Source organism: Protopterus annectens, chromosome 1.part0, assembly GCF_019279795.1.
Source record: "Protopterus annectens isolate FY-2018-M chromosome 1.part0, PAN1.0, whole genome shotgun sequence".
NCBI lineage: Eukaryota > Metazoa > Chordata > Ceratodontiformes > Protopteridae > Protopterus > Protopterus annectens.
Window position 1 is genome coordinate 905,030,663 of NC_056725.1, and position 25,084 is coordinate 905,055,746.

General features: G+C 40.5%; 1 protein-coding gene across 3 annotated transcripts in view; it reads right to left on the reverse strand.

The window, feature by feature from the left end:
• The window catches only part of COL12A1 (collagen type XII alpha 1 chain), a 589,904-nt gene that overhangs the window by 513,398 nt on the left and 51,422 nt on the right, over nucleotides 1–25,084 (reverse strand). For 2 of the 3 annotated variants that reach the window (XM_044063907.1, XM_044063915.1), the window contains exon 8: nucleotides 15,395–15,568. The exons of the other annotated variant lie outside the window; for it this stretch is intronic. In XM_044063907.1, the coding sequence (XP_043919842.1) occupies nucleotides 15,395–15,568 (174 nt within the window). The remainder of the gene's footprint in view (nucleotides 1–15,394; nucleotides 15,569–25,084) is intronic. 3 annotated transcript variants of the gene reach the window in all.

Here is a 25,084-nt window from a genome sequence, read left to right on the forward strand (position 1 = left end):
ACTAATAGGCCTGTCTTCCATGACAAAAACTTTATGTCACAAGATGTGGGTTCAAAGGGAGGAAGAATCAACATAGATAGAACAAAATTTAGGTTCATTGGTGCTGGAGGTTCCTTTACTGGAGGTCTTAGTAAGAAAGTACCTTTCAAGAATGCCTTACAAAGTCTGTGGGACATGATTTTTAGTCCCATTTCCCTGATATGATAGTTCAATATAGCAGCTAATTGAACCCGAATAGTAGCTGCCACTGGGTCTTTACTGAAAAGCTTAGCCAGAAAGTTTAACACAGCTGTATTGGGGGCCGTAAAGGGATCAATATGGTTGTTGCAAGCCCAACAGGAAAATCTTTTCCATTTGCTAGAATATAATGTTCTGGTTGAAGCCTAATGAGATTAAATCAATATATGTTTCACTGCAGGGGAAATATCAGCAAGACTGACTATTTGTGGAACTGGAGCAGCCAAGCTGTCAATTTGAGGGTTTGAATTGATGGATGGAACAACCCTGATGGATGGGTCAGGAGATCTGGAACTGGGTCCAGAATCCACAACTCCTTCTGGAGATGGGGCCATAGAAAGGGGAACCAAATCTGATGAAGCCAGTATGGTACAATGAGTATTACTCTGCTTCTCAACGTGCTGGCATTCTGAAGGACTTTTGGTATCAAGGATAAAGGGGGAAAGGTGTAAAGGAGACATGAGGGCCAAAATTGTACAAGTGCATCCCTTGGTGACTCCCCCGGAGGGGGGGAAATCAGGGCAAAGTAGTTGCTGCATTTTGTGTTCATGGATGTGGCAAAGAAGTCACAGCAAGGCTAACCCCACTTGTGAAAAATCTCTTCCACAACTTCCAGTTTTAGGGACTACTCGTTGGGCATCAGAATAGCTCTGCTGAATTTGTCCGCTATCATGTTGGACTTCCTCAGGATGTGCATTGCTGTCAGAAAGCATTAGGAAGAGACTGCCCATTGCCGTACTCTCTGGGCCTCTCAACATAGGGCGTAGGATTTGGTTCTTTTTTGTTTATGTACCACACTACTGACATGTTGTCTGTCTGAATTGCAATTGTTCCTAGTGGAAGGGAGTCCTGGAATGCCTGCAACGCCAAAAGCACCACTCTCATCTCTAGAACATTAATATGCAAGCGGTTCTCATGATCCTTCCAAACACCTTGGACAGTCTTCCCCAAATAATGCTCCCCACCCTATCTGGGATGCATCCATAGTCATTGTGGCTACTGGTTGCGGAAAAAACGATTGGTCAGCCTAAGGTCATTTGAGTGGAACGAAGCCACCAATGCAGATCTTTCTTGCAAGACTCTGTTATAATCACTTTGTGAGACATGGGTAGTTCCTGCATGGACCACTGAGAGAAAAGTAATCATTGAAGAATCCTCATGTGCAGATGAGCTAAAGGTACCAAAGTTATTGCTGCCACCATAGTACCCAGAACTTTCAAAACAAGCTTTGCCTGTACTTTCTTCTTGGATAAGAGGTTCTTGATTAGATGATGCAAGGTTTGAATCCTCTCGGGCGGAAGTTTGGCTAATATCTGTCTTGTGTTTAAGTCTGCCCCAATAAATACGATATGCTGTGATGGCAACAAGGTAGATTTTTCGAAGTTTATTGTGATGTCCAGCTGAGAGAAAAGGTGAATGGTAGTGTGCCTCGCTCTTGTTAGTAGATGCTTGGTGGTGATGGTTAGGAGCCAATCGTCTAAGTACAGAAACACCCAGAATCCTAGATGCCTCAAGTGAGCCATAACTACTGCCATGCATTTGTTGAACACTCTGGGGGCTGTAGTGAGACCAAAGGTCAGAGCTCGAAACTGGTAGTGATTGGCTCCCAGCCTAAAGTGTAAATGTCTCCTGGATTGCCTGTCCATTTTTATGTCGTAGTATGCATCCTGGAGCTCTATAGAGCACACCCAATTGTCTTTCCCCAGAAGAGGGAGTATCAACTGCACTGTTACCATCTGGAACTTTGACTTCTTGACAGACTTGTTCAGTCTGCTGAGGGCCAAAATGGGCCTCCAGTCCCCTGTCATTTTTTAAACTAAAACGAACCTTGAGTAAGTTTGGATGACTCTTTTTTCCAGCAACTTTTATACCTCTAAAGTTGCGTGTTCCCTTTGACTGTGTGGTGCATCTGGGACTCATTTTGTTTCTAATGGGGGAGAGGAAAAGGGTATGTAGTAACCTCTGGATATGATCATTTGTACCCATTTGTCTCTTGTTATTTCTAGCCAGGTGTTTGGGTACAATGACAAGCAACTCCTGACTGCCTCCAGAGATGGACAGATAGGCCTCCTCTCAGGAGCACTGAAAGGGTTTACCAAGGAAGGAATCCCTGTCACCCTGATTCTGTGGACCCACTCTGCCATGTGGTCGGCATCTTCCATTGTTACTTCCCCCTCTGCCCCTGGGAGAAGAATCACCATGTGCATCTGGGGAAAGCTCTTTGGAACTTACAAAACCACATTTTCCCCCCTTCTGACCTTTAGGATAAGGTCTGGTAGGCAGGGAGAAACAGACTCCAAAGGCAGATAGAGTTTTTCCCTCCTGTTAGCACCTGGTTAGGGTCTCTTTCACTTTTGGCCTGAACAAAGATGAGCCATCAAGAGGGGTGTTAGTAAAGGAAGACTTGAAGGGTTCTACAAAATTGCATAACTGTATCCAGGAATGTCTCCTTAAGGAAATTCCTGTACTCACTGCCCTACTTGCTCCACCGGCCATGTAGGAAATAAATCACATGGAGGAGTTAACCACAGAGTTTAGGGAAGACAGCTGGGAGGAGACCTTATCTGAGATCTCTACAGCTACAAAACCCTGGAGGGTATCTCCAAGCTCCTTTAGGAGATCCCTTTGAAGCCTAGTGAAATGGGTCAGGTAGTTCAGTGACTGAAGGGCAAAGGATGCTGAAGAAGGTATACACTTTCCATATCTGTTCATCATTCAAGACTCTTTATTCGGTGGATGGACAGATGAGGATGTCTCTGACAACTCCTTCTTGGTGGCTGCCGCCACCACCATAATATCTACTGGAACACCTTAACTAAGAAACTCCTTATCTGAAGACATGGTGATGAATTTATTTGGCCTCCTTGGAACAGAGTCTACTGAGTCTGGAGAGCCCCATGCTTCCGACTGACTACATTCATAATTTGGTCGAAAGGCGGAGACACCCAAGAGGTGGAAGGCTGAGACCCGAATGCCTTCAGATACACAGACTCATCCTCAGGAGGATTGATGGACTTCTCTGTTTAAGGATTTCTAGGGTATCTGCTAAGGAGACATCCTCAGAGGGTAACCATGGGGACCCTTCTGAATCATCGAGATCCATGTCTGAAGTGATGGACTCCTCAGAGGAGTCTAGATGCTTCCTCTTGCATAACATCTTCCAAGGGACCTTCTCAGAGGAGCACTCTGGTGAGGTTTTGGAAGAGACCGCTTCACCCAATGGGGCATCCTGGGGCATCATGTCTCCACACCTGGGATGGAACAAAGGCACCGAGGTGGACACTGTCGCTTTGGGGGTAAGAGTACTTGGACCTGACAGTGGAGCAGTCTGAGGTGACAGCACTCTCCTCATCACCTCAAAAGCCCCTTGGCCATGCTCCAAGGAGGTTCCTGGCTCTGAGGAACTAGAAACCCCCCCCAAACCAAGTTGATGGGCTACGAGGCCAATGTAGGTGCCAAGCTCACCCGCACCAAAGCCCTGAGAAGTAGACTTGGGTCGGACAACTGCCCAGCCTGTCTCTCCTTCCTGGACCTGACAGGAGAGTGTCAGCTCCTAGACCCCTCAACTTCCAATGGAACCGAGGAGGGTGGAGTGGTGGCCGGGCCTGAAGATCCTGGGGCAGGTCTCAGTACCGACGGTTCCTCTACAATCGGATCCAAACACTCTGGTTCCAAAGCTGCATAATGGGTCAGGGGAGGAATCGATGAAAGGAAAGTGATGTTGGTCAGCCCCCAAATCCCTCTGGGTCAGAGTTGACAAATTCTTGGCCAGCGCTGGTGTCTATAAAAGCCTCTTGACCACCCGCTCCATGTCATTGTTCGAAAGCCTCCTGGAGGATCGAGAGGATGGAGTCGGGGACCTCACTAGGCAGCAAAGGAGAATGCAGTACTGGGGAAACTGGTTCCAGAACTGGGGACCGGCTCTAAAACTGGAAGTCTGTTGGCTCCAAGATCACAATAGGAGCCAAATAGGGAGATTTCTTGGGCCTGAAAGCCTTCGGGTCTGCAGGTGACTCCTTGGCATGCTTCTTTGCAGGCTCCGATAGTAGAACAGTAGAGGATGACCTTTTTGTGGAGTTCTCAGATCTGGAAGATGGGGACTGTTGAGTGTTTTTTGAGGAACTCTGATTCCCTTCTAGAGCCTCAGTGAAAGGTGTCTTTAACAAGCCCCCTAACTATTAATTTATTCCTTCTTTCCATTAAGACTCTTGAAATAAAGGCATGGTAGAAGGAAGAACAACTTTTGAAGGTGGACACCACCCAAACAATACACACAGTGTGTCCATCTGTCAGAGACATTTTCTGGTTGCACTTGTCACATTTCTTAAAACCTAAAGGTTTTGCTTCCCTGGTATCCTTAGACATTCTCAGCAGCAGTTAACAACCGAGCCAGAATGCTAACTAGGAAAACACAAGGAAAAAGACAACAACTTCTTTTTTGTATATATAAATATATAAAGTTAACAAACACAGCCAAAAAAATCTAAATTATTCAGCACAATAACAAGAGGAGAAGTCCCTAACTAAAATGACTAACTCCTACACAGAAAAAAGGAAAAGGAAGGGAGTGGAAGCCCTCTAAGTCAAACGGGCCAAAGGAAGCCCTCTAACTCAAATGGACTATTCAACGAGAAAGGAAATAATAATAATAGTAACACTGACCCAAAACTCTCTAAATGAAATGAGTTTGTGACCGGGATAGGAAGAAAAAAGAGACGGGCCTAGCGGTAGATGACGGCCAACAAAAACAGCACAACAACAACGAACACTCTCAAAATACTATCACACTACTCTAAAGTTAGAAAAACTACAATACATTATAAAATTGTTATAGAATCACTTGAGATAAACAGAAAACTTTCCACTTAGCCTAGAGCCTGCATGGAAGCCCTCGATCTTGTTTAGTGGCAAACGAGATCTGGGTAATCTTCCCTGAGCATCATGGGATAGGTTATAGCCATGAGCCGGTGGAAGCTCTCGAGTTTTTGTATAAGGTCAAGTGAACCCAACCAGCAATGAATGAAGGTGAGATAGGACAACATAACATCAACTATTTGGTAAGCAGCAAGTACTGAAGCTTTAGTAAGTCATGGGTGGGTGTTCACTTGTTTTAGTGTGATTATAACAAATAGTTCACCCTACCAGCAGACATGAGTGTTTGCTAAAATGACATTGTTAGAGCTGCATTTGGTTCCAGGACTGCTGTTTTATTACTTTTTCACTTTTTATTTATTTATTATTTTTATTTATTTAACATTTGTTGACCGGGAAAGTCTGACTAGGTTCCACAGAGCCTATTTTCAGCGGAGACCTGGGGAGAAATGCTCCAGATGCATGTCTTTGGAAATGTGGGAGGAAACCGGAGTACCCAGAGGAAACCCACACGAACACAGGGAGAACATGCAAACTCCACACAGAAGGCACCCCAGCCGAGAATCGAACCAGAGAACCTCTTGCTGTGAGGCGACAATGTTAACCGCTGCACCACTGTGCCGCCCACTTGAATATCCTTTCAAGGACACAAGAGCTAAATGGGGTCTGTTCTATAACTGTTTTTGAAACAACTATTTGGTAAGCAACATGAATTTGAAACTGCAGTCAGTCTGGGGAGTTCACTTGTTTTGAGTGTGCATTATGATAAATACTCACCCCATAAGCAGATGCTTCTCACGGTGATGCATTTTCACATCTTTGTGTGTTAGGCATTTTAAACTGTGTGGGGTTGAGTGGGCTAGAGTAAGTAGTGTCAAATGCTTATTTACAAAAGGCGCAAGATATGATCTTGTAATTGTTGTGTAAGAATGTAACGAAGTAGGAAGAAATAATGATGATGCATTCCAATTAGTTGTAAACTACATTACTGATCTGATAAACATTTCAAATTTAAATTAGTTTTCAGTGATCTTCTTTCAATTCCACATTTTCAGTTAGATGACAAACATGGTCTTTCACAAACTGAATAAGATGTAAATCTTTACATAATTCTGTTCAAGTAATCTATCTTTGGGAATTGTTTGTTGAAAAAAATCAAGTTCTTTAGTACGCACAAGTTGCACTTAAGTAATTTAGGCAATAGAATCATTTGTACTCAGTTGACTAAATTAATTAATTTTTTCTAGATCTAAGTCATTGATAATAATAAGGCAAACTTGAAATGCTTTCTGTTAAATGCTTGAAGTTTAAATGATAAAGTAGAAGATTTAGAGGCCTGTAAAGATGATGTGTTACTGATTACAGAAATGTAGTTCAGTTGCAGTAACAAACAAATCATTTTCTATGGCCATCACAATTTTAGAATTGATAGGAGGGGAGACTGGGTGTCTGTGTATGTAAACAGTAAGTACAATTTTGTCACAACATTTAATGATATGTTCTCCAAACTTCTCAAAGTGAGTACTGATGTCAGTGGAACTAAAACGGATATAGTAATATTTTACCAGTCTCTTAGTATTTCAAAGGGAAATGATGAGCAACTTCTAAATCTTATTAGGAAGAGTGTTCTGGATAAGGTAGATTTAATTGCTGGGGACCTAAATGCTCCTAATGTAGTGTGAGTAGCTCCAGCTACATCATCAAAGGCATTAGAGTATTTGATAACTGAAAGTCTGAAAAATGGTTATACTCAAATAGTGAAGGGGGCAACTAGAGGAACTTACTTTTTGGGTGTTGTCTGGATCTCTTGGGAAATGATTTACCAATACTAGTTAGACATACCTGTCCCGATATGAATGAGGAAATGGAATAGCAAACCTTATCTACAATAAATCAAAATTCAGAAGCAGGATCTGATAGTCTTAATGGATATTTCTTAAAAAGAATATCCAGAAAGTTGATTCAAAGTTTAACTTATGTGTCATTCAAGGAAGCATTTGCTCCTGAACTGTAGAAGAAAACTATAATAGTTCCCATTTTGAAAAGAAAACCATGATATATGGTAGAGAACTATCAATCTATTAGTTTGACTTGCATATTTGAGGTAAATGCTTTGAGAGGACACTGTAGTTTTCCTATAAGCAAGCTCTGGACTTTGACTTTGATACATATCGACATAGATTTCTTTCAGGGAGATCACGTGTCACTAATTTGATAAGTTTTTATGAGCAGATTGTTAGCTCATTGGATAAAGCATTAGCCACTGGTCTTGTGTTTTTTGGATCTGGCTAAGGCTTTTGACTCAGTCCCCCATGAAACAGTTATAAGGACTTTAATAAGAACTGATAACTCTGGCAATGTAGTTAAATAGGTATCCAAATGGCTGCTGGGTAGAACTTATAATGTGAGAATTGAACATTCCCGTTCAAAATGTAGACTGATGGCCAGGGGAGTGCCTCGGGGTTCAGTTGTGGTGTCACTTTTATTTAGTCTAGTGATGTCAGAATGCCCAAAAATCTAACTCTGTATGTTTAAGTACATTCACCAGCAATATTAACATAGGAAATGCAATAACTAATATTACTGATTGGTATCTGTTGCAGTCCTATAAGAATGGATAACAATCAAATGTATGAGATTTAACAATGGAAAATACACTATTCTACATTTTGGGCATAATAATAATAATCAGTATCCTTATGCCCTGGACAATCAGATTTGTGTCTCTTCTGAGGTAATGTGAGATCTAGGCATCATGGTAGATACAAATCTTAACTTTGAACTAATGTAATAAACATTACTGGGAAATAGTATGGTCTTATGAGCAATGTCATTTAATGTTTCTCAAGCAGAGATAGTCAGTGTTATTAAAATATGTATAACAGATATAAGACATATTATTAAGTATGGGGGTCCTTTATGTGCCTTATATGTTTTGCAACTGAAGAAGTTGGAATGGATTCAGAAAACCTTTATCAGACAAACAGATGGCTGTCAAAACTTATCCTATAAAGAACAATTTGTATATTTGGCTTACTAGTTCCGAAGAGGTGACACTTTCATGATATATAGATGCCTTAAGGACAAATCATTGGCTGACACATTACAAATTAAATTTATTGATCATGATATTGATACAAGGAATAAAAATTTAAATGCAAGAATTCCTATTTCCATTTCAAAGTTAAAGAGATATTTTTATCATATTAGGGCAGGAAGGATGTAGAATTAATTACCTAGACATGTAAAACTGGCAAATGACTTATCAATATTTAAACAGGCATTAGATAACTGGTTATCTAAAACTCTATATTCTCCAGTGATGTATACTAGGTAAATTTAAATTGATCAATGTTTTTTAGTTTATTCATTGAAGCATCATTCAGCCATTAAATGCAAAACATGAAGAGGTCTGCATTACTTCATCTTCGTCTGTCTTCTCTTACAACACCCCAACAAAAAATCCCCTAGTAATTTTTATTCTGATCCACAGCATATGGATATGTGAGTTTCTGTACACCTTTATTAATGAATGAGTTTGTGTGTGATTGAATATGAACACTCATTCACAGAAGAACAAATCAAAACAAACAAAAAAACCCTCAAACTCCCATGTTATTAATCTAGACCATTAGTCTTCAAAATTCGTAAATGAAAATTGACAGCCTTTTTATTCATTTTGCTATCATTGTCTTACATGTTAATGACTCTGCTGGATCATGGAAGGTAATTATTTTCCTAGCCAATGCAAGAAGCCATGAAAAAAGTGCAATACATACAAGCGGTACACCTGGCTCTTGAGAGGTATGACAAAGGTGCTACAGTGATTCAATGGTAATTGTGGAGTTTGTATATGAATGTTCTATTTGGTAAAGGAGTTCTAAGCAGTGAGCAACAGTGCAAATTCAAGCTTCAGTTCCAATGAGTAAATGGTAGCTTGCTTGGTCACAAATCTGTCATAGAAAGGAATGCAGAAAAGTGTTGGCAAACAAATGGTGCTGGGTTGAAAAGTCTGTCCTGTTACCTAGATCAAAATCACTAGTGAATTTTATTCTTAACTTACTTTACTAATCAAAGTGAATGTTAATTATTTTTTTCCTGCAGAAGTTTTAAGTTGCCTGTGAATATTAAGAGAATGCTTGTATCTGCAATTTGTACTTTATCATGACTGTTCATATGGTAAACAGATTCTTTAAGCTGTGACCCTCTTAAATAAAGAAGTGGAAATACTTCTCTTTGCCTTTTTCTCCACATATTATGTACAGCTTTTGCTCATCCATTTAAAATTAACGAACTCTCCTAGGCTCATATCATTTATACAGTTGATTTGATATATGAGCTATTCACGTTTCCTCTGTTTTAATTCCAGTCTGCCTACTTTAGCTTGGATAACCTATTGTTCTATGATATATGCTATGAATCTTGATCAAATTAGTTTCTGTGAAATCAATATTCTTGGGAAACAGGTGACCTCCATAAATGTATATGGCAGATCACAAAAAGGCCTTTCCAGTGGTAGTTTACAATGATAGTGTCTGCCTTTTCTAGGGAGAGAGAGATTCAGAACTTATACTACTTAATAGAGACAATTAAAGAAACATATACACACAGACAGAAGATTCAGACTACACAATGTATCTGTAGGTTGTGCACTGGTTTGTGTTCATGTGCATACAGACCTGGCAAAGTTAGAGGTTAAACTTGGAGACCAATGTGATACATGCAAAAGATACTTTAAGAACATACATTTAGGATATTTTGCAGTCAACCGAATGTTTATGGACTTCAGGCATGTTTATAAGCTCTGTGTTTACAAAGTATGGCCAAAAAATCCACTTATGCTGCACAGATGGGCTCAGAAAATGGACATAACATGGCACGTCTTCAACTAGTGGGGTCTGGCTTTATTGGCCTTAACTCACCAGTAAAGAGTTAAAAAAGACACAGACATTCAGAATCTAAATAGCTGAAATACTGGTATGCCCTTAAGGGGTCATTTGCATATATCCCATAGACCTCCACTACAGGGGTTTTAAGGTACTACACATTGAAGACTCTAGTTTTATTGGGTCTTTCTTGAAGTTTTTAACCAAGCTTTTGTTAAAATCTGTTGATTTACTGTTTCTGGTTTTATCACAATTCTGCTGCAATAGGATACGTGAAGTGTATCCCTGTCTGATTAATCTGTCTAACTCTGCAGAATTGCATTATTTAAGATATTATGCAGGTTTTATATTATTTTCAGCTCTGTGGCATATCTGTGAATTCCACATCTTCTTTTCCACTCCTGTGGTAGATATGTGAATTTAACTTTTGCCACACTTTTATTTAACTTAATAAACAACTGATGTTGCCCTTCATGTTTTACTTATTGATAAAGGAAACAAGTCAATACTCAATACAGGTTATCATCTCAGCAAATCTATTCAGCCTTGCCCTTCTCCATGGAATCTGTAATAAGCAAAATAGTTTTTTTTTTTTTTTTAAACTGGAATATTTTTTAACTTGGCCTTCTCTTGTTTTCAATATTCATCATTTCTTTAAATGTATATATATATATATATATATATATATATATATATATATATATATATATATATATATATATGTGTAGCTTTGTATGTTGTTTTACTATCCTTACCTTCCATTTCAAATCTTCTGTCCTTGTGCCAACTCTAGTCTACCCTTTTTACCTAATTTTTTTCAACACAATATTTATACTCCTCAGCAGACCCATTCCTTTGCACCCTCATCTCCATGTCACAGCCCTGGTCCTGCTGATTTCTGCTGTCCCTGACTCTGTCAGTGCCCTGTCTCTGTATCCCTTCATATGAGCCAATAATGAGAGACACTATGGTATTCTCCTGAGGGCAGAAACTTATTTCAGGGAATGTATCAGTTTTTGACAAGGAAGTCTGGCTGGTGCAACACTGAAAGCCAGGCCACACAGAGTCAAGGTTTTGGTGGGGACATGTTCATTTACAGATAATAAAGCAAATGTGTCCTCGTTCTAAGTCTGACTACTATAAATTAAAGAGGAAATGCTACTCAATTTTGTTATAAGCATAGCAGTATAGTCACCGATTCTAATTTGTCTTTTCACAGTACAGAGTATGATGGATACATTAACAATAGTTTAACATATAAAGGCACTGAAGGAGGAAAGAGCAGTATTGCAGAAAGACCCTTCCAGCAGACTAGCATTTAGTGGTCTCAGAGAAGGACAGTGCTAATTCACACAGCAAGAGAGAATGAACAAATAGTACAACAACATAGTGCTCTGAACGTGCACCTTGATGGGTGGATGGGAAACAGAACATTTACCCCAGGGATCACTGCAGTGGCTCTGCTGGACAGTGGCGCAGGGAACTAATGGCTCTGCTGGACAGAGGCACAGGGATCTAATCTAAGGAGGTAGCAAAAGCCAACACATTCTGGCTAGGCTTATAAATGCCCTTGGGCAGATAACCTAGTACTTACCTATGAACCTAAGTATAAACACTTGCATTGTCACACATTCTGCATCTCAGCCTTAACTGGGTTACATATTTCAGAACCACGGTATATAGATCATCCAGAACATAAGTCAAACTGAAAGTTATTTTAGGTTTCCATGCTGTCTATTCTTTGCTGTTGTTACTTATTGAAAAGCAAAAATAAGAACTTCAAAGTCCAAAAAATGATAAAATATAAAGTGGTAATGTATAAAATCACATTCAAAATATTTACCAATTTACAATTTCACTTTCTTATAAAACTGATAAACTTATATTGCATGCTTACAGTAAAGTGTATTAAGAGTCCTGACTATAACTGTATACTGATTTTAGCCTGTTTTAACCTGTAAATGAATTGGCATTGTATTTTCAAAGTTTTCCATGGATATATATTCCTTAGCTTACTATATATAAATGAATACACACACACACACACACACACACACACACACACACACACACACACACACACACACACAGGTCTACTTTACAATGACGAAAATTTAAAATATCGAGTGCTCACATGAGCGAAAAATCAGGAATTCGATATTTAGTTTTTTGGATCGCAGTACAGTGAAGATCGGAATATTTGCCCTTTCCTCACTGTAGTGCGATCTCGAAGTAGGAACATATATTTAGTGGGGGGGGCGCAGCCCCCACAATAGTGATTTTGAGTTCCTGATTATTTGCTCATGTGAGTGGGGGGCGCAGCCCCCACAATAGCGATTTCGAGTTCTTGATTATTCGCTCATGTAAGCGTTCGATTTTTTGATTTTTCATTGTTCTGACATAGACCCCACAAACACTACACACACACACACACACACACACACATATATATATATACATATATATATATATATATATATATATATATATATATATATATATATATATATATATATATATATATATATTGCCACATTGCAATTTCTCCATCTCTGATGGAGACGGAATTTGCATTCTTTGCATGGCTTTGTTAAAGCTTGTAGACCTAATGTTCTCAGTGAGATTGTTCTGAATTCACTGGCATTGGCACAGGTGCTGCTTGTTTGCTACCTGGAGACTAATTAGTCCTAAAGCATCACTGAGCTTTATATGAGTAAAACATGTCTTTTAAGAGCAGATGTCATGGCAACCATGACAAAAAGCAGGGCCACTTTATTTGTTTATACTGACCCTAATAATGGAATGCAATAAAAAATACATTAGGCTTATCTCGCTAATATTGCAGGCTGCATTCTAATACTCTGACAAAAGAGGTGGGTGTCTTCACAGCTGGAATTATAACAATATTTAACATAGAGGATTATATGTGTTAGAGACATGAATGTCATGAAATTCACCCTGAGAGCACAGCAAAGCTCAGTAGGCGAATCTTGACATCCCTCTGCAGAATACTTGCAGCAGGAGATAGAAACCAGATCATACTTTGGCTGTACTACAAGTTACAGAAAAAAAAAAGTTTAAGAGCAGAAAGTGTTTTAGCACAGCCGCACAGAGAGTGGTCAGAAAAGGAGTGTCTTTGATGAACTAACAACTTTAAAAGCTGTTAAACATTTTAGTCTGCCATTTTTGTGTGCAGTGCAATGTATTTTTCAGCTTTCAGTACTTTTTGTAGCATTTGACCTGTTCTGTGCTGTCTGCCATCTATGTTCTGGCATGAAATTAGACAGTGACAGCTCTGAAAGGTATGTAACAATATATGAAATGCACATATCTGAAGTCAGAGGAAAAATAAGAACCCAAATGTCCTTCTACACTTTAATGAAAAATATAACGATATTCTTCACACATAATGCCCCTTGTACTACAGTGCTGATAATGTGATGTTTATAATGCAGTTATGCAATTAATTAACTGTATTGCATATAACCAACTTGCATTGGGTGTATTTTGAGTTTTGTTAGTTGATTTGATACTTCTGTAGTTAATTTTGGAGCATATACTGTATTACATCTGTTCTATACCTATATGCACTGGATTTTCCTTAGAAAAGCCATACGTGCTTTATACACAGAAAGATAATGTTAACATTTTTTTTAAGTCTTCATATAACCTATATTCACATATATGCCAATTAGAGTCCAGTCATATGTCTAATGCAGACTTTAGTTAAAGGGGAGTAGGACAAACCCAAAGTCTTATAAACCCTTAAGATTACTTTCTTGTTGTGGAAAAATAAAGGATAAGGTAATATTAGATAATTTACTGTCAGCGTGGTGGTGGTGCTGCGGTAGCATTGTCGCCTCACAGTAAGATGCTCTCCGGTTCGATTCTTAGTTAGAGCGTCTTCTGCGTGGAGATATGCGTGAATGGGTGTACCTTCGTTGAAGGTTGTGCGTCAGGCTTGGCAAGCCGGTATATAAAAATCAACTGCCAATTATTAGCGGACCGGAGTTATGCTGTGGCGACCCCTAACCGGGAAAAGCCGAAAGACACAAACAAACATTGGATAGCTTGGGACTTGAAATCATATATCAGAATGCATATGTTGAAAATAGATCTATTATCACTGATAACATGATGTTCTATAACAATACAATAACAGCTATGAATTAAAAATTGTACTGTGATGTAATTTATACAGATTTAACTTCAGCATTTGACAGGGTCATACACAAAACACTGACTGATAAAATAAATCAACTAGGTATAGATGTACTCTTGATAACATAGGGCATGGCAAATATTATACAGCAACTGGACAGGTGAAATTCTTGGTTACAGTTAGGGTTTCAAAGAGGGCTCTGTCCTAGGCCCTTACTTGTTTAGATTGTATCTTTCAGACCTAACTTTTTCATCTAAGGTGTTTCACAGTCTATATGCAGATGACCTGAAATTGTGTAAATTGATTACATGTGTTACAGACAGGGCATGCCTGTAAAAGAACTTGACTAAATTGACCATTTGGGCACAGGAGACTAATATGCTGATAAATACATCAAAAACTAATCATATGAGATTTGGGAGACATAAACTGAAAGGTGAATATTTAATACAACACACAGTGATTGAAACTGTAGGCTCATTTAAGGACCTAGGTATATGGCTAGATGCAGCTATGAGTTTTTCTAATCACATCAACCAACTGAGTAATGATAGTTATAGAACTATAGTTTGTATAAAAAGATATGTAAAATCTAGGAAATCAGAAATGATGAAGTCATTGTTTGTTAGTTACATTAGACCCAAACTTAAGAATAGCAATATGGAAACCTTATAAGAAAACAAGCAGAAGTAAACTGGAAAGAGTACAATGGAAATATACAAATGGCATCCATGAATGTAAAAATGTAAGTTATTATAAAACACTAAAATATCTAAACTTGCACAGTGTTTGCTATAGATATCTAAGAGGAGATTTTATTCAGGTATACAGGGCATTTAGAGGCAGCTACCTCTGGGAATGTTTGGGGTTATCAAAAAGTAGTAGAAAATGACCATGCCACCTATGTAGAGGATTCTATAGGAAGGAGAAGTGTATTAATTGGTTCTCTGAGAGAGCAACTGATGCATGGAACAGACTATCAAATTACACTAAAGCAAGTATTAGTTTAGATATTTTTAAGAACAGCCTGGACACTTATTATGGGAACAAGTGTTTTGGTATACTGGCAAACTAGAAGAGTATTAATGCCCTTGCTTGAAATACTTGTATGTATGCATGTATGGGTGTATGTATGTAACAAACCGGCTAAATTAATTTCAAGTTCAACAACTGCGTAAATGAGAAAAACAATTGATAAATACAATAGAGCAGCATGCTACCGGCATCTAATACTTACCTTCCTCACCGCTCACAATTTCGCTGAGCTGGTCATCTACGCCAGCACATACTTGATTGATGATTTCCCTTTGAACATCCTTAATCCTGTCAAAGTTTGCCACATTATAAACATGTTTGTTGGAAGGTTTGGAAGCCATTAATTCCAGTTCCTGTACATCTGCTCCTTTAATTCCTAAAAAAAGAAATGTAACAGAAGTGTCAGTGACAATAAATGAAACTATTAGAAACAGTCACTAATAAATAGCTATTAGGGAATGCATTCTCAAGTTTTTCTCTTCATGTCTCTTCTGTAAATCAAGCTTTGGCACAATCAGACTAACCCATTTAACAAAATGAAATTAAACAGTAATAACTCTAATAACTGCATTTGGGGGTCAATATTATATATGCCAGTTTTAAGAGTTATTAGATACATGACCATTGGTGCAGGGGAAGGGTATTAATCTCTACTGACAATGGAATACATTCTATCAATAACTCGGATGCCAGAGGGCATTTTGTAATAATGATATCTTGGGGAAAGGTTACACAATTTTGTACCATCTATCTGTAGTTTTGTGGAGACTAGAAGGTATATCAGTAGTGATTTCTTCTTCGTGTTTCTAAGAAATGGAAGAAGAAGAATATCAAAACACTGACTTTGAGAAAATGGTTTAATACAAAGGGCACTGAGCACACAGATAGTTTCTAAATATGAGCATTACTGCATAACATCCAAAATGCAAAGAACCATGGGTAATAAATGCAGCACTTCATGAAATTCGGAGTGAGCCTGATATAGTTTACGTGGAATTATATGGTAATGGGGAGGGGGTTCTCAATATATTCTAGAATGGTAAAGACAGCAAAAGCATATATTACTCTCTTTAGTAATACTTAGTATACCACAGCTATGTCTTTACCAGTAAAATAATCCACCAGTATTATTAGGCAAAAAACATTTGGTAACCTCATGAGGAAGAATCCTTGAAAGTAAATTTCAATTAAAGAAAAAAAAATAAGTGTTTCAACAGAGACCCTTTAAGAAAATTGATACCATAAAGGACTCGTCTCAGGCAAATTCTAAAGAATACAATTATTGCACATACACAATTATGCATTTCTAGCAAGTATGTCTATAGCAGAACATATGTCTGTGAGCATTCATTACAATCAATGTGCCTCAAGCTTCCATGAGACATCTTCAAGACATGCAGAAAATGTACTAAAACCTCTGCTGCCTTCACACCCCCTAGATATATTTGCAATAAATCCAACTTCAGACCAGTGACAAGTGGAGTACCACAGGGTTCAGTCCTGGGTCCTCTCCTGTTTGGTATCTACTTCTCTGAAGTACAGGCTAACACAGAAGATCTTTGGCTAACAAGGTTCGCAGATAATTGCAAACTAGGAGCCAAAATCAAAACTCCTAACATTCTGGACATCCTACAAAAGGGCCTCACTGAGACAGATGCCTGGTGTCAAAGCCATGGCCTCAAGCTCACTGCCAAAAAGTGCATTGTCATCCCTTTTGGTAAAAACTCTGTACCCATAAACTACCACATAGGCAATAGTCTACTTAACACCGAAAGTGTGATAAGAGACCTTGGGACACAGGTGCACAGTAGTCTCTCCTTTGATAATCACATCACCACAGTTGTCAGAAAATCCTTCTACATGGCACACCTCATCACAAAAGGTTTCTCATCCAGGAAAAAAAAGGTCATTGTTCCCCTCTACTCATCACTCATTAGACCCATTATAGAGTGCAATGCCCCTTTTGGTATGTACCTAACAAGACATCTACAACAACTAGAAAGGCGGCAGAAATACCTCACAAAGAGGATTACTGGCCTCAAACAGATGCCCTATGCATACCATCTCAAAAAAATCCAGCTTTACTCCATCGCATATCGCCTACTCAGGGGCGATCTCTGCCTAACATACAAAGCTATGTCAAACCCAGAGCTGTTGGACATGCTCCACTTAAAGAAATCCCAATCCCTCCGAGCTACACGCTCTAGGGACCTAAACCTTGTCACCACAATAAACAGAACATGCTGGAGGAATAGATTCCTGTCCCAGAGACTTCCCATACTCTGGAACAAACTAAGTATCTATATCAAACAAAGCTCCTCATTAGCACTCTTCAAGAAAAATCTTGATGATTGGATGGGAGATAGGAAATTCACCCCAGGGATCACTTCTGTGGCTCTGCTTGACAGGGGTACAGAAAAATAATTTTCTTGGGTGGCAAAAGCCAGGGTACCGTTTGGCTAGGCTTATATAGACCCTAGAGCCAATAGCCTAGGACCTGCCTATGAACCTATGAACCTATAAGTGTGTGTGCGTGTGTGAGCGTGTGTGTGTGTGTGTGTGTGTGTGTGTGTGTGTGTGTGTGTGTGTGTGTGTGTGTGTGTGTGTGTGTGTGTGTGTGTGTGTGTGTGTGTGTGTGTGTGTGTGTGTGTGTGTGTGTGTGTGTGTGTGTGTGTGTGTGTGTGTGTGTGTGTGTGTGTGGGTGGGTGGGTGTAAGTGTGTGAGTGCCTTTGTGTAATAATGGGAGGCTATGTACAAAGTTCCTATCACACTCAGAAATAAAACAGTTACAGAGAGATTTCTTCAGTTCTATGATTGTTTAGGTATGGTTCACTGACAAAGCATTACAACCCAAAGACCCTAAAATTAAGCCAAAACAGCCAGAGGAAAAAAGTACAGTTGTGTACACTTACCATAAATGTAGATGTTCAAGTGTATTCACTGCTTCAGTCATCACATTTGCGTTATCTACCTGCAGGTAGCCCTCAGTCAGCCTGAATACCAGAGTCTTGGGATTTTAGCATCGAATGCTGTCGCTTCTTGCATGACGTCAGGTCGTCACTGGTATAAAACATGTAGCCAACGCCATTACATCAGTTTTCTTGCCCCAGATGTCAGAAGCCCCCAAAATAGGAAACAATTACATGATGTGGAACACACCCAGTAAAAAGTAAATACCAATGTTATAAGATATGGCCAAACAAAAAGGATAGGTAGAAGTATAGAGGAGTCAGGGGGCTGGAGGAAAGGTAACCAGGACTGCAACAGTGAATGCACTCGAACATCTACATTTTTGGTAAATGTACACAACTGTACTATATTCTTCGTGTTTCACTGTTGCAATCAATACATTTGGGTTGATTCCCAAAGCTGAGGATGGGTGGAGGCAGTCAAGAAGCATTAGGGCTGGCTAGCAGGCCTTGTAAGCTGTGGCAAATCCAGCTCTGGATTTAGAAAAGAAAGGTAAGTGGCAATGCTTGGTTAAGGTGTGTACAGAGCTCCAGGTTGCAGCTTCCAGGATGTCCCTGGTAGGGACTCCCCTGATAAATGCTGTAGAGGTTGATGCAGCCCTAGTGGAATGTGGTCTGATCCCCTGTGGGGTAGGTTTTCCATGGTGCTTGTAGCAGAAATGGATGCAGTGTATCCATTTGGAAACAGTTTGCTATGAAATGGCCTTACCCTCTGCCCCTGTAGCAAAGCTGACTAGCAGATGGTCAGATTTTCTGAAAGGTTTAGTCCTGTCAAGGTAGAACCTGAGCTGTCTGTGCACGTGCAAGGAGTGCAGGATCCTTTCCCCTTTATTCTGAGGGTTAGGGAAGAAGGTTGGCAAGTGGATGTATTAGTTTAGAGCCACACTGGACACCATCTTAGGCATAAAAGATGAGTTAGTCCTGAGGGAAACCTGTCAGCATGAAAAATAATGAAGGGCTCCACAGCCATTAATGCCTGTAATTCTGACACTCTTCTTGCTGAAGTTGTAGCTTAAAGCAGGGCTGTTTTCCAAGACATGAATTTTAACTCTGCTGAAGCTGCAGGTTCAAAAGGGGGAAGCATGAGCTTTTCCAGTACAAAGTTAAGGTCCCAGGCAGGGGTGGGTGCTCTCCTAGGGGGCCTTAAGTTGTTAGCCCCTCGCATGAACTGTTTGATGAGAGGGTGAGAAAATAGAGGTGGCTCAGTATTATAATGAGCTGAGATGGCAGAGGCATAATTCTTAATGGAGGAGAAGGATAGGCCTCTGTGTAGTAGCTCTGCTAGGTAATCCAGGATTAGAGGTAAGGAGGACACTGCTGTGTCCTTCCCTAGAGACTGATTCCAAGAACAATATCTTTTCCACTTTTCAGCAAAAGATTTCCCAGTACTGGACCTTCTGGCTTCAAGAATGATGTCCAGCACCTGTTTGCTGAGGGTTGCTGGTGGTGTATTCAAGGGATAAGCCAGGCAGCAAGGTTTAGGGATTGCAACTGTGGATGCAAAATCTGTCCCTCTTGCTGGGACAGCAGGGTTGGAGTCTGGTGAAGGTGCCAGGGTGGCACTGTTGTCAGATTGCATAAGAGTGGGTACCAGTGCTGGCGTGGCCAGGCTGGGGCAATAAGAATTGCCCTTGGCTTGTCCTGTTTTATCTTGAGTAGTACTTTTGAGAGGAGGGGCAGAGGGGGGAAGGCATAAACTGAGAGGTTTTCCCACTGAAAGGATAGGGCATCCACCTTCCAGGCCCTGCTGTGAGGGTTCCTGGTGCAGAATTTGCTCAACTGGTGGTTCACGGGAAAGGCAAACAGGTCCACCTCCAGTGTCCCCCACCTCTAGATCAGAAGGTTGAAGGTGTTGGGCTCCAATTTCCACTTGTGTGGGTCTAGGAGATTTCTGCTTAAGTCGTCTGCAAGTGAATTTTGTTTGCCTGGCAGGAATTGAGCTTGTAGATGCACTTGGTTGCTCAAGGCTGTGTTTCACAGGGCCATGGCTAGCCTGCAGAGAGGGCATGAATGGGTTCCCCCCTGCTCGTTTATGTACCACATCACTGTGGTGTTGTCTGTTTTTATAAGCAGTTGTCCTGGAAGGATTAGGTATTTGAAGGCTGTCAGAGCATTCTGTACAGCTAGCATCTCTTTTTGATTGATGTGCAGGATAATCTGGGCTGGGATCCAGTGGCCCTGAATGCAGCTGCCTGCCATGTGAGCCCTCCATGCATAGTCTGATATGTCTGTTGTCAGGGTTTGGGCGGTGAGGGGTTGAGTGAAAAGCAGTTCCTTGTTGTGGTTGCATGCTTCTGCCCACCAAAGGAACTCTGCCCTCAGACAAGGTATGATTGGAATGACTGTTTCTAGGTCCTAAGAATGCTGGCACCAAAAACTTTTTAAGTACCATTGAAGTTTCATCATATGCAGTCTTGCATATGGAATTAACAGAATACATGAGGCCATGAACTCTAGGGCTTGCAGTATTTTCCTTGCAGATAGCTGTTCTGGTGGCCATTTGTTTGACATAGTTTGTCAGACCTGTTTTTCTGAAGTGAGACATGCCATCTGGGAAATTGTGTCCAAGCTTGCTCCCAGGAATACAATCTTTTGACTGGGCACCAGTTGTGATTTCTTTTCATTGATGGTGTACCCCAATGAAAAGAGAAGGCTTTTTACAAATGCCAGGTGCTGAATTAGACATTCCTGACTGTCCACCTGAATCAGGCAGTCGTCCAAGTATGGGAAAATTTGGATATTTCTCTGCCTGCAGTATGCAATGGCTGGAGCCAGGCACTTTGTGAATACTCTGGGCACAGTAGATAAGCCAAAGAGAAGTGCAGAGATAGTGATAGTGCATAGAGCCTGCCCTGAAGTGTATATATTTCCTGCATGACTCCCTTATGAGGATGTGGAGATAAGCTTCTTTTAAGTCTAGAGTGACTAACCAAGTATCCTTGGCTAGCATAGGGAGAAGCTGTTGCAGGGTAAGCATCTTGAATTTTGCGACCACCAGAAAGGTGTTGAGAGTTGATAGATCCAGGACTGGGCTCCAAGAGCCCTCTTTTCTGGGCATCAGGAAAAGTCTGGAGTATAAACTCTGCCCCCTTTGTTCTACTGGAACAGGTTGAATAGCTCTGATATTGAGCAGGGAAAGTACTTGCTTTTGAGCCTCTGCCTACTGGTTAGAACGGAGGTCAGGAAACCCGCTTGGGGTTTGTACCCCTGGGACAGAATGTTTAGAAGCCATTTGTCCTTTGAAATGAACATCCATTTTTTTTGCATGAAGGGCAAGTTTTCCTCCTAGGGGCACAAGTAATTGGCAGGGCTGGGAAGGATAACTGAATAGTCATTGTGAACTTTTTCCACAAGGGGCAGCTTACCACTCCCTGTTTTTGAGGTGGGAGCACTCCATTGTTTAGATCTCTGCATACCCTGAGACTGTAGTCTGGGTTGCCTGTTTCCCCTGGGTTTGGTCTGAGAAGGCCTGGAAGGGGCTGGAAAGGACCAGTTTTTTGAAGGCCAATGCCTACTGAATCTAGGTGGTTGCACTTGTAAGAATTCTTTAACAGTTTGCATAAATTTAGCTTTTTCTTCCATCTTTTTAAGAACCTCCTCTGCTTTGGTGCCAAATAAACAGTCCTTATTTAAAGGACTATCTAGTAATTTGGATTTGACATGATCTGGCAAGGTTTGTTCCTTCAGCCAAGCATGCCTTCTCAGTACAGACCCAGTGACTGCAGCCCTACAAGATGCTTCTAGGGCATCAAAGCCACACGGCAAAATATGCTTACTAACTTGGCTTGCAGAATGCATTAGTTGTTGTAAATCTTTATTTTCTACACAATCTGGAAGTGACACCATTTTTTGTTTAATTCATTCCATAATATGCTGCTGGTACTTCAACATGTGAAACTAGTAATTCAATGCCCTGATGGCAAGAGTTGCAGAGGTATATACCTCCTTACCCCATCTGTCTAATGCTCTGGAATCCCTGTCTGAAGGGTTAGGATTTTTGGCTGTAGTAGCCTTAATACCTTTAGGTCCTTGGGAAATGGTCTCTGGATCTGCAGTAGGATTCTTGAAGAGAAATTTCTGGGAATCAGGTACTCTGTAGTATCTGTCAGGTTTCCTATGGGCTGGGGGTAAAGTATCTGGAGTAAGACTGGATTCCATAAAAACATCATCTACAACATCCAGGACAGGGGGTATAGCTAGAGGCCTGTGCTGAGGCAACTCTAAAAATTCTCTGAGTCTCTTTTGGACTGAGGATAGTCTTGGCATTCCCAGCAGAAATGCTCTCTTAAAGCATGCAAGGTTTCACCAAAAGAAAAAATCCTCTGGAGGGGAGGCAGAGGGAATGGATTCCTCTGCATCTGAATCCTCATAGGTTGATAAGGGCATGTCCTGATAATCAGAAGGGTCAGAGTTATCGGACTCCTGGTCTGTAGAATCAGAATGAAACTCAATTCTTTGTCTCTTAGCGGGGAAAGGCTGTCTTCCCCTAATTAGTGTAATAAGGTCTTCAGCCATTCTAAGCATTTACTTTTGTGGCATGGCAGTTTGAGCATGCATTTTGGTCGTTGGTTTTCTAGGTGTAGTGCATACTCTGGGCCTCAAAAACTCAGTAGTTTTAGCTAAAAATGAAGTTGTCAGTTTAATTTGAACATTGGTAGGTCGGAATACACACTCAGAAGCCGGTGCATGCACAGCGGCTCCGGACCCATCCAATGTAGAGACATTCACATGTTCCATAGTCGAAAAAGCATCTTGCGGCATACCAGACTCCGAAAGGGTCTCAGCAGAGGCCTGCGAATCTGTAGAAGCAGGCATCTGCGGCTGCAAAGGGGCCTCACTGAGTACCGGTGGACTGGTGACTAGCTTAATGGAAGCTTCGTCAGCAGTTCTGGACCTATGCAGTCTGTCTCTGTCTTTATCTTTATGTTTTTTTCAGAAGATCGGTAGATGGATGGCTTATCGAAGCCATTTTGGAATACGGAGAATGAGAGCAAAAGAATTTAGCGACAAAGATAGCCTGACAATGAATGGTTCTGGTGTTAAACAAGGCACAAAACTGATAGCGAGGATTGTTGTGGTCTGGGCCTAAATAGGTGATGCAGTAAGAGTGACAATCTCTGTGAGGTATTTGCTTTCCACAGGCAAGACAATTGTTAACTTTTTCTGACATCAGTTAGAGCAAGAAAAAAGGATCCCTGATGGAGTACTTAGCTTTAGAAGACTTCAGGATTACAGACTAGAAAAATGAAAATTTCAGGTAGCAGCTGACCAGCACTTGAGAACTGCTTCTGCTTCGGGCTCCTCCTCAGCAAGAAAGACTGATGTAATGGCACTGGCTACTTGTTTTATACCCCTGATGACCGGACGTCATGGAAGAAGCAACAGCATCCAATGCAAAAATCCTAAGACTCTGGTATTCGGGCTGACTGAGGGCTACCTGCAGGCAGATAACCCAAGTGTGATGACTGCAACAGTGAAACACGAACAACATCAGAAACTCTCCCTGACTAGAATAATATGAGATACTAAGTAAATGAAACTACTGATTTAGATTAGTTTCAGTAACTGCTTTAGGCATGAAAGAAGGTTTGATACATAAGAAAACTCTTTCTTTATGAAAAGTAAAGATAGGGGTTCACAGAAAAAACCCTGTAGCTGGAGGAATTTCTTGTCATTTGTCACTGTTAATAAAATGAGTCATCTACCATAACAACTTTAGGACTGCAGGTACAGTAAGGCCAAATAAATGTAAGGTGAGTTCTTTAGTGTGAAATAAATGCCTCAAGGTGGAATTATGCCTAATCAGAGAATTAAAAAGAATGTTCCTTTTAATAGCTTTGTAGATTTTGAGAGAATAAGAGACTTATCGTCCTGAATGTAAACTGCAAAGCTACTGAATGAACATTGATGAAGAGGCACTTAAGACCTGCATCAATGATTCTTGAAAGGTGGTCTAAAACGTCTATTCTTGGAGGAAGAAAAGGGATCCAAATTTTGAGCCCAAGGTCAAATGGAAAGATTCTTCCATTTGTCTTTTTAATTCATGCAACATGACCCCTGCAAGGACAACAGAATGAAAATAACTTGTCTGAGAAAAGCCCTAACAAGCCTATTACAAAAATGGTATAGTGGCACCTTAATTTGGAGGGTATGAAGATATGACCCTTGCAGATGTATGAGGAGTTAGAAGCCTCTAGTGGAAAGGAGAAGATGAACAACTTGGAGAAAGTGTCACTGCACAGGGAACCAAATCTTTCTGGTCCCAAAGAGGGCTGTCAGAATAACGTTTGCCTTGGAAAGTCTCACATTATAAGTGGAATTTATTATTGGAGAAAATTGGGGAAAAGCTGTCATCTGGAAGCAGAATCAGTAATAAATATTTATGAGACTTTGAAATGGTTGGGAATGCAAAACAATTAGAGAAACTATTGTTGGGAAACACAAAAACTTCATACTGGGCATCCACACTTCTTCAAAGTTTTCTTTCACCTTGAAAAAACACAAGCACCACCTGTGAGGGATGATGCACAACAGCTGAGTCCATAGCTCAAAATACTACCTGACAGCTCTGTAGTGGGGCCATTCGTAGTGCAACAGTCCCTGGAAACAAGTGAATTCCCCTGAAATATAAGATGGCAACAGCAATCAAGTGTTCTTGACAGTTAAGCCAATAAAACTTCTTATCATTTATGTGATCTTCTAGGTATGGTACGTCTCAGGTATACGCCGGGTACTAACCCTATGCCTAGTATCAAGAGCACACACCATGACAATGAGCTCTGTACCTGCTGTTGAGAGACCTGAGTGCTTGTGTTATGTGTGGTGGATTCTGGCGCCCGACAGGTAGCTTACTGTGACCTTCTCCTTACTCAGTCTGGTGGCGGACGTCAGTGTGTCTGACTATGGAGTCACCTATGACAAGT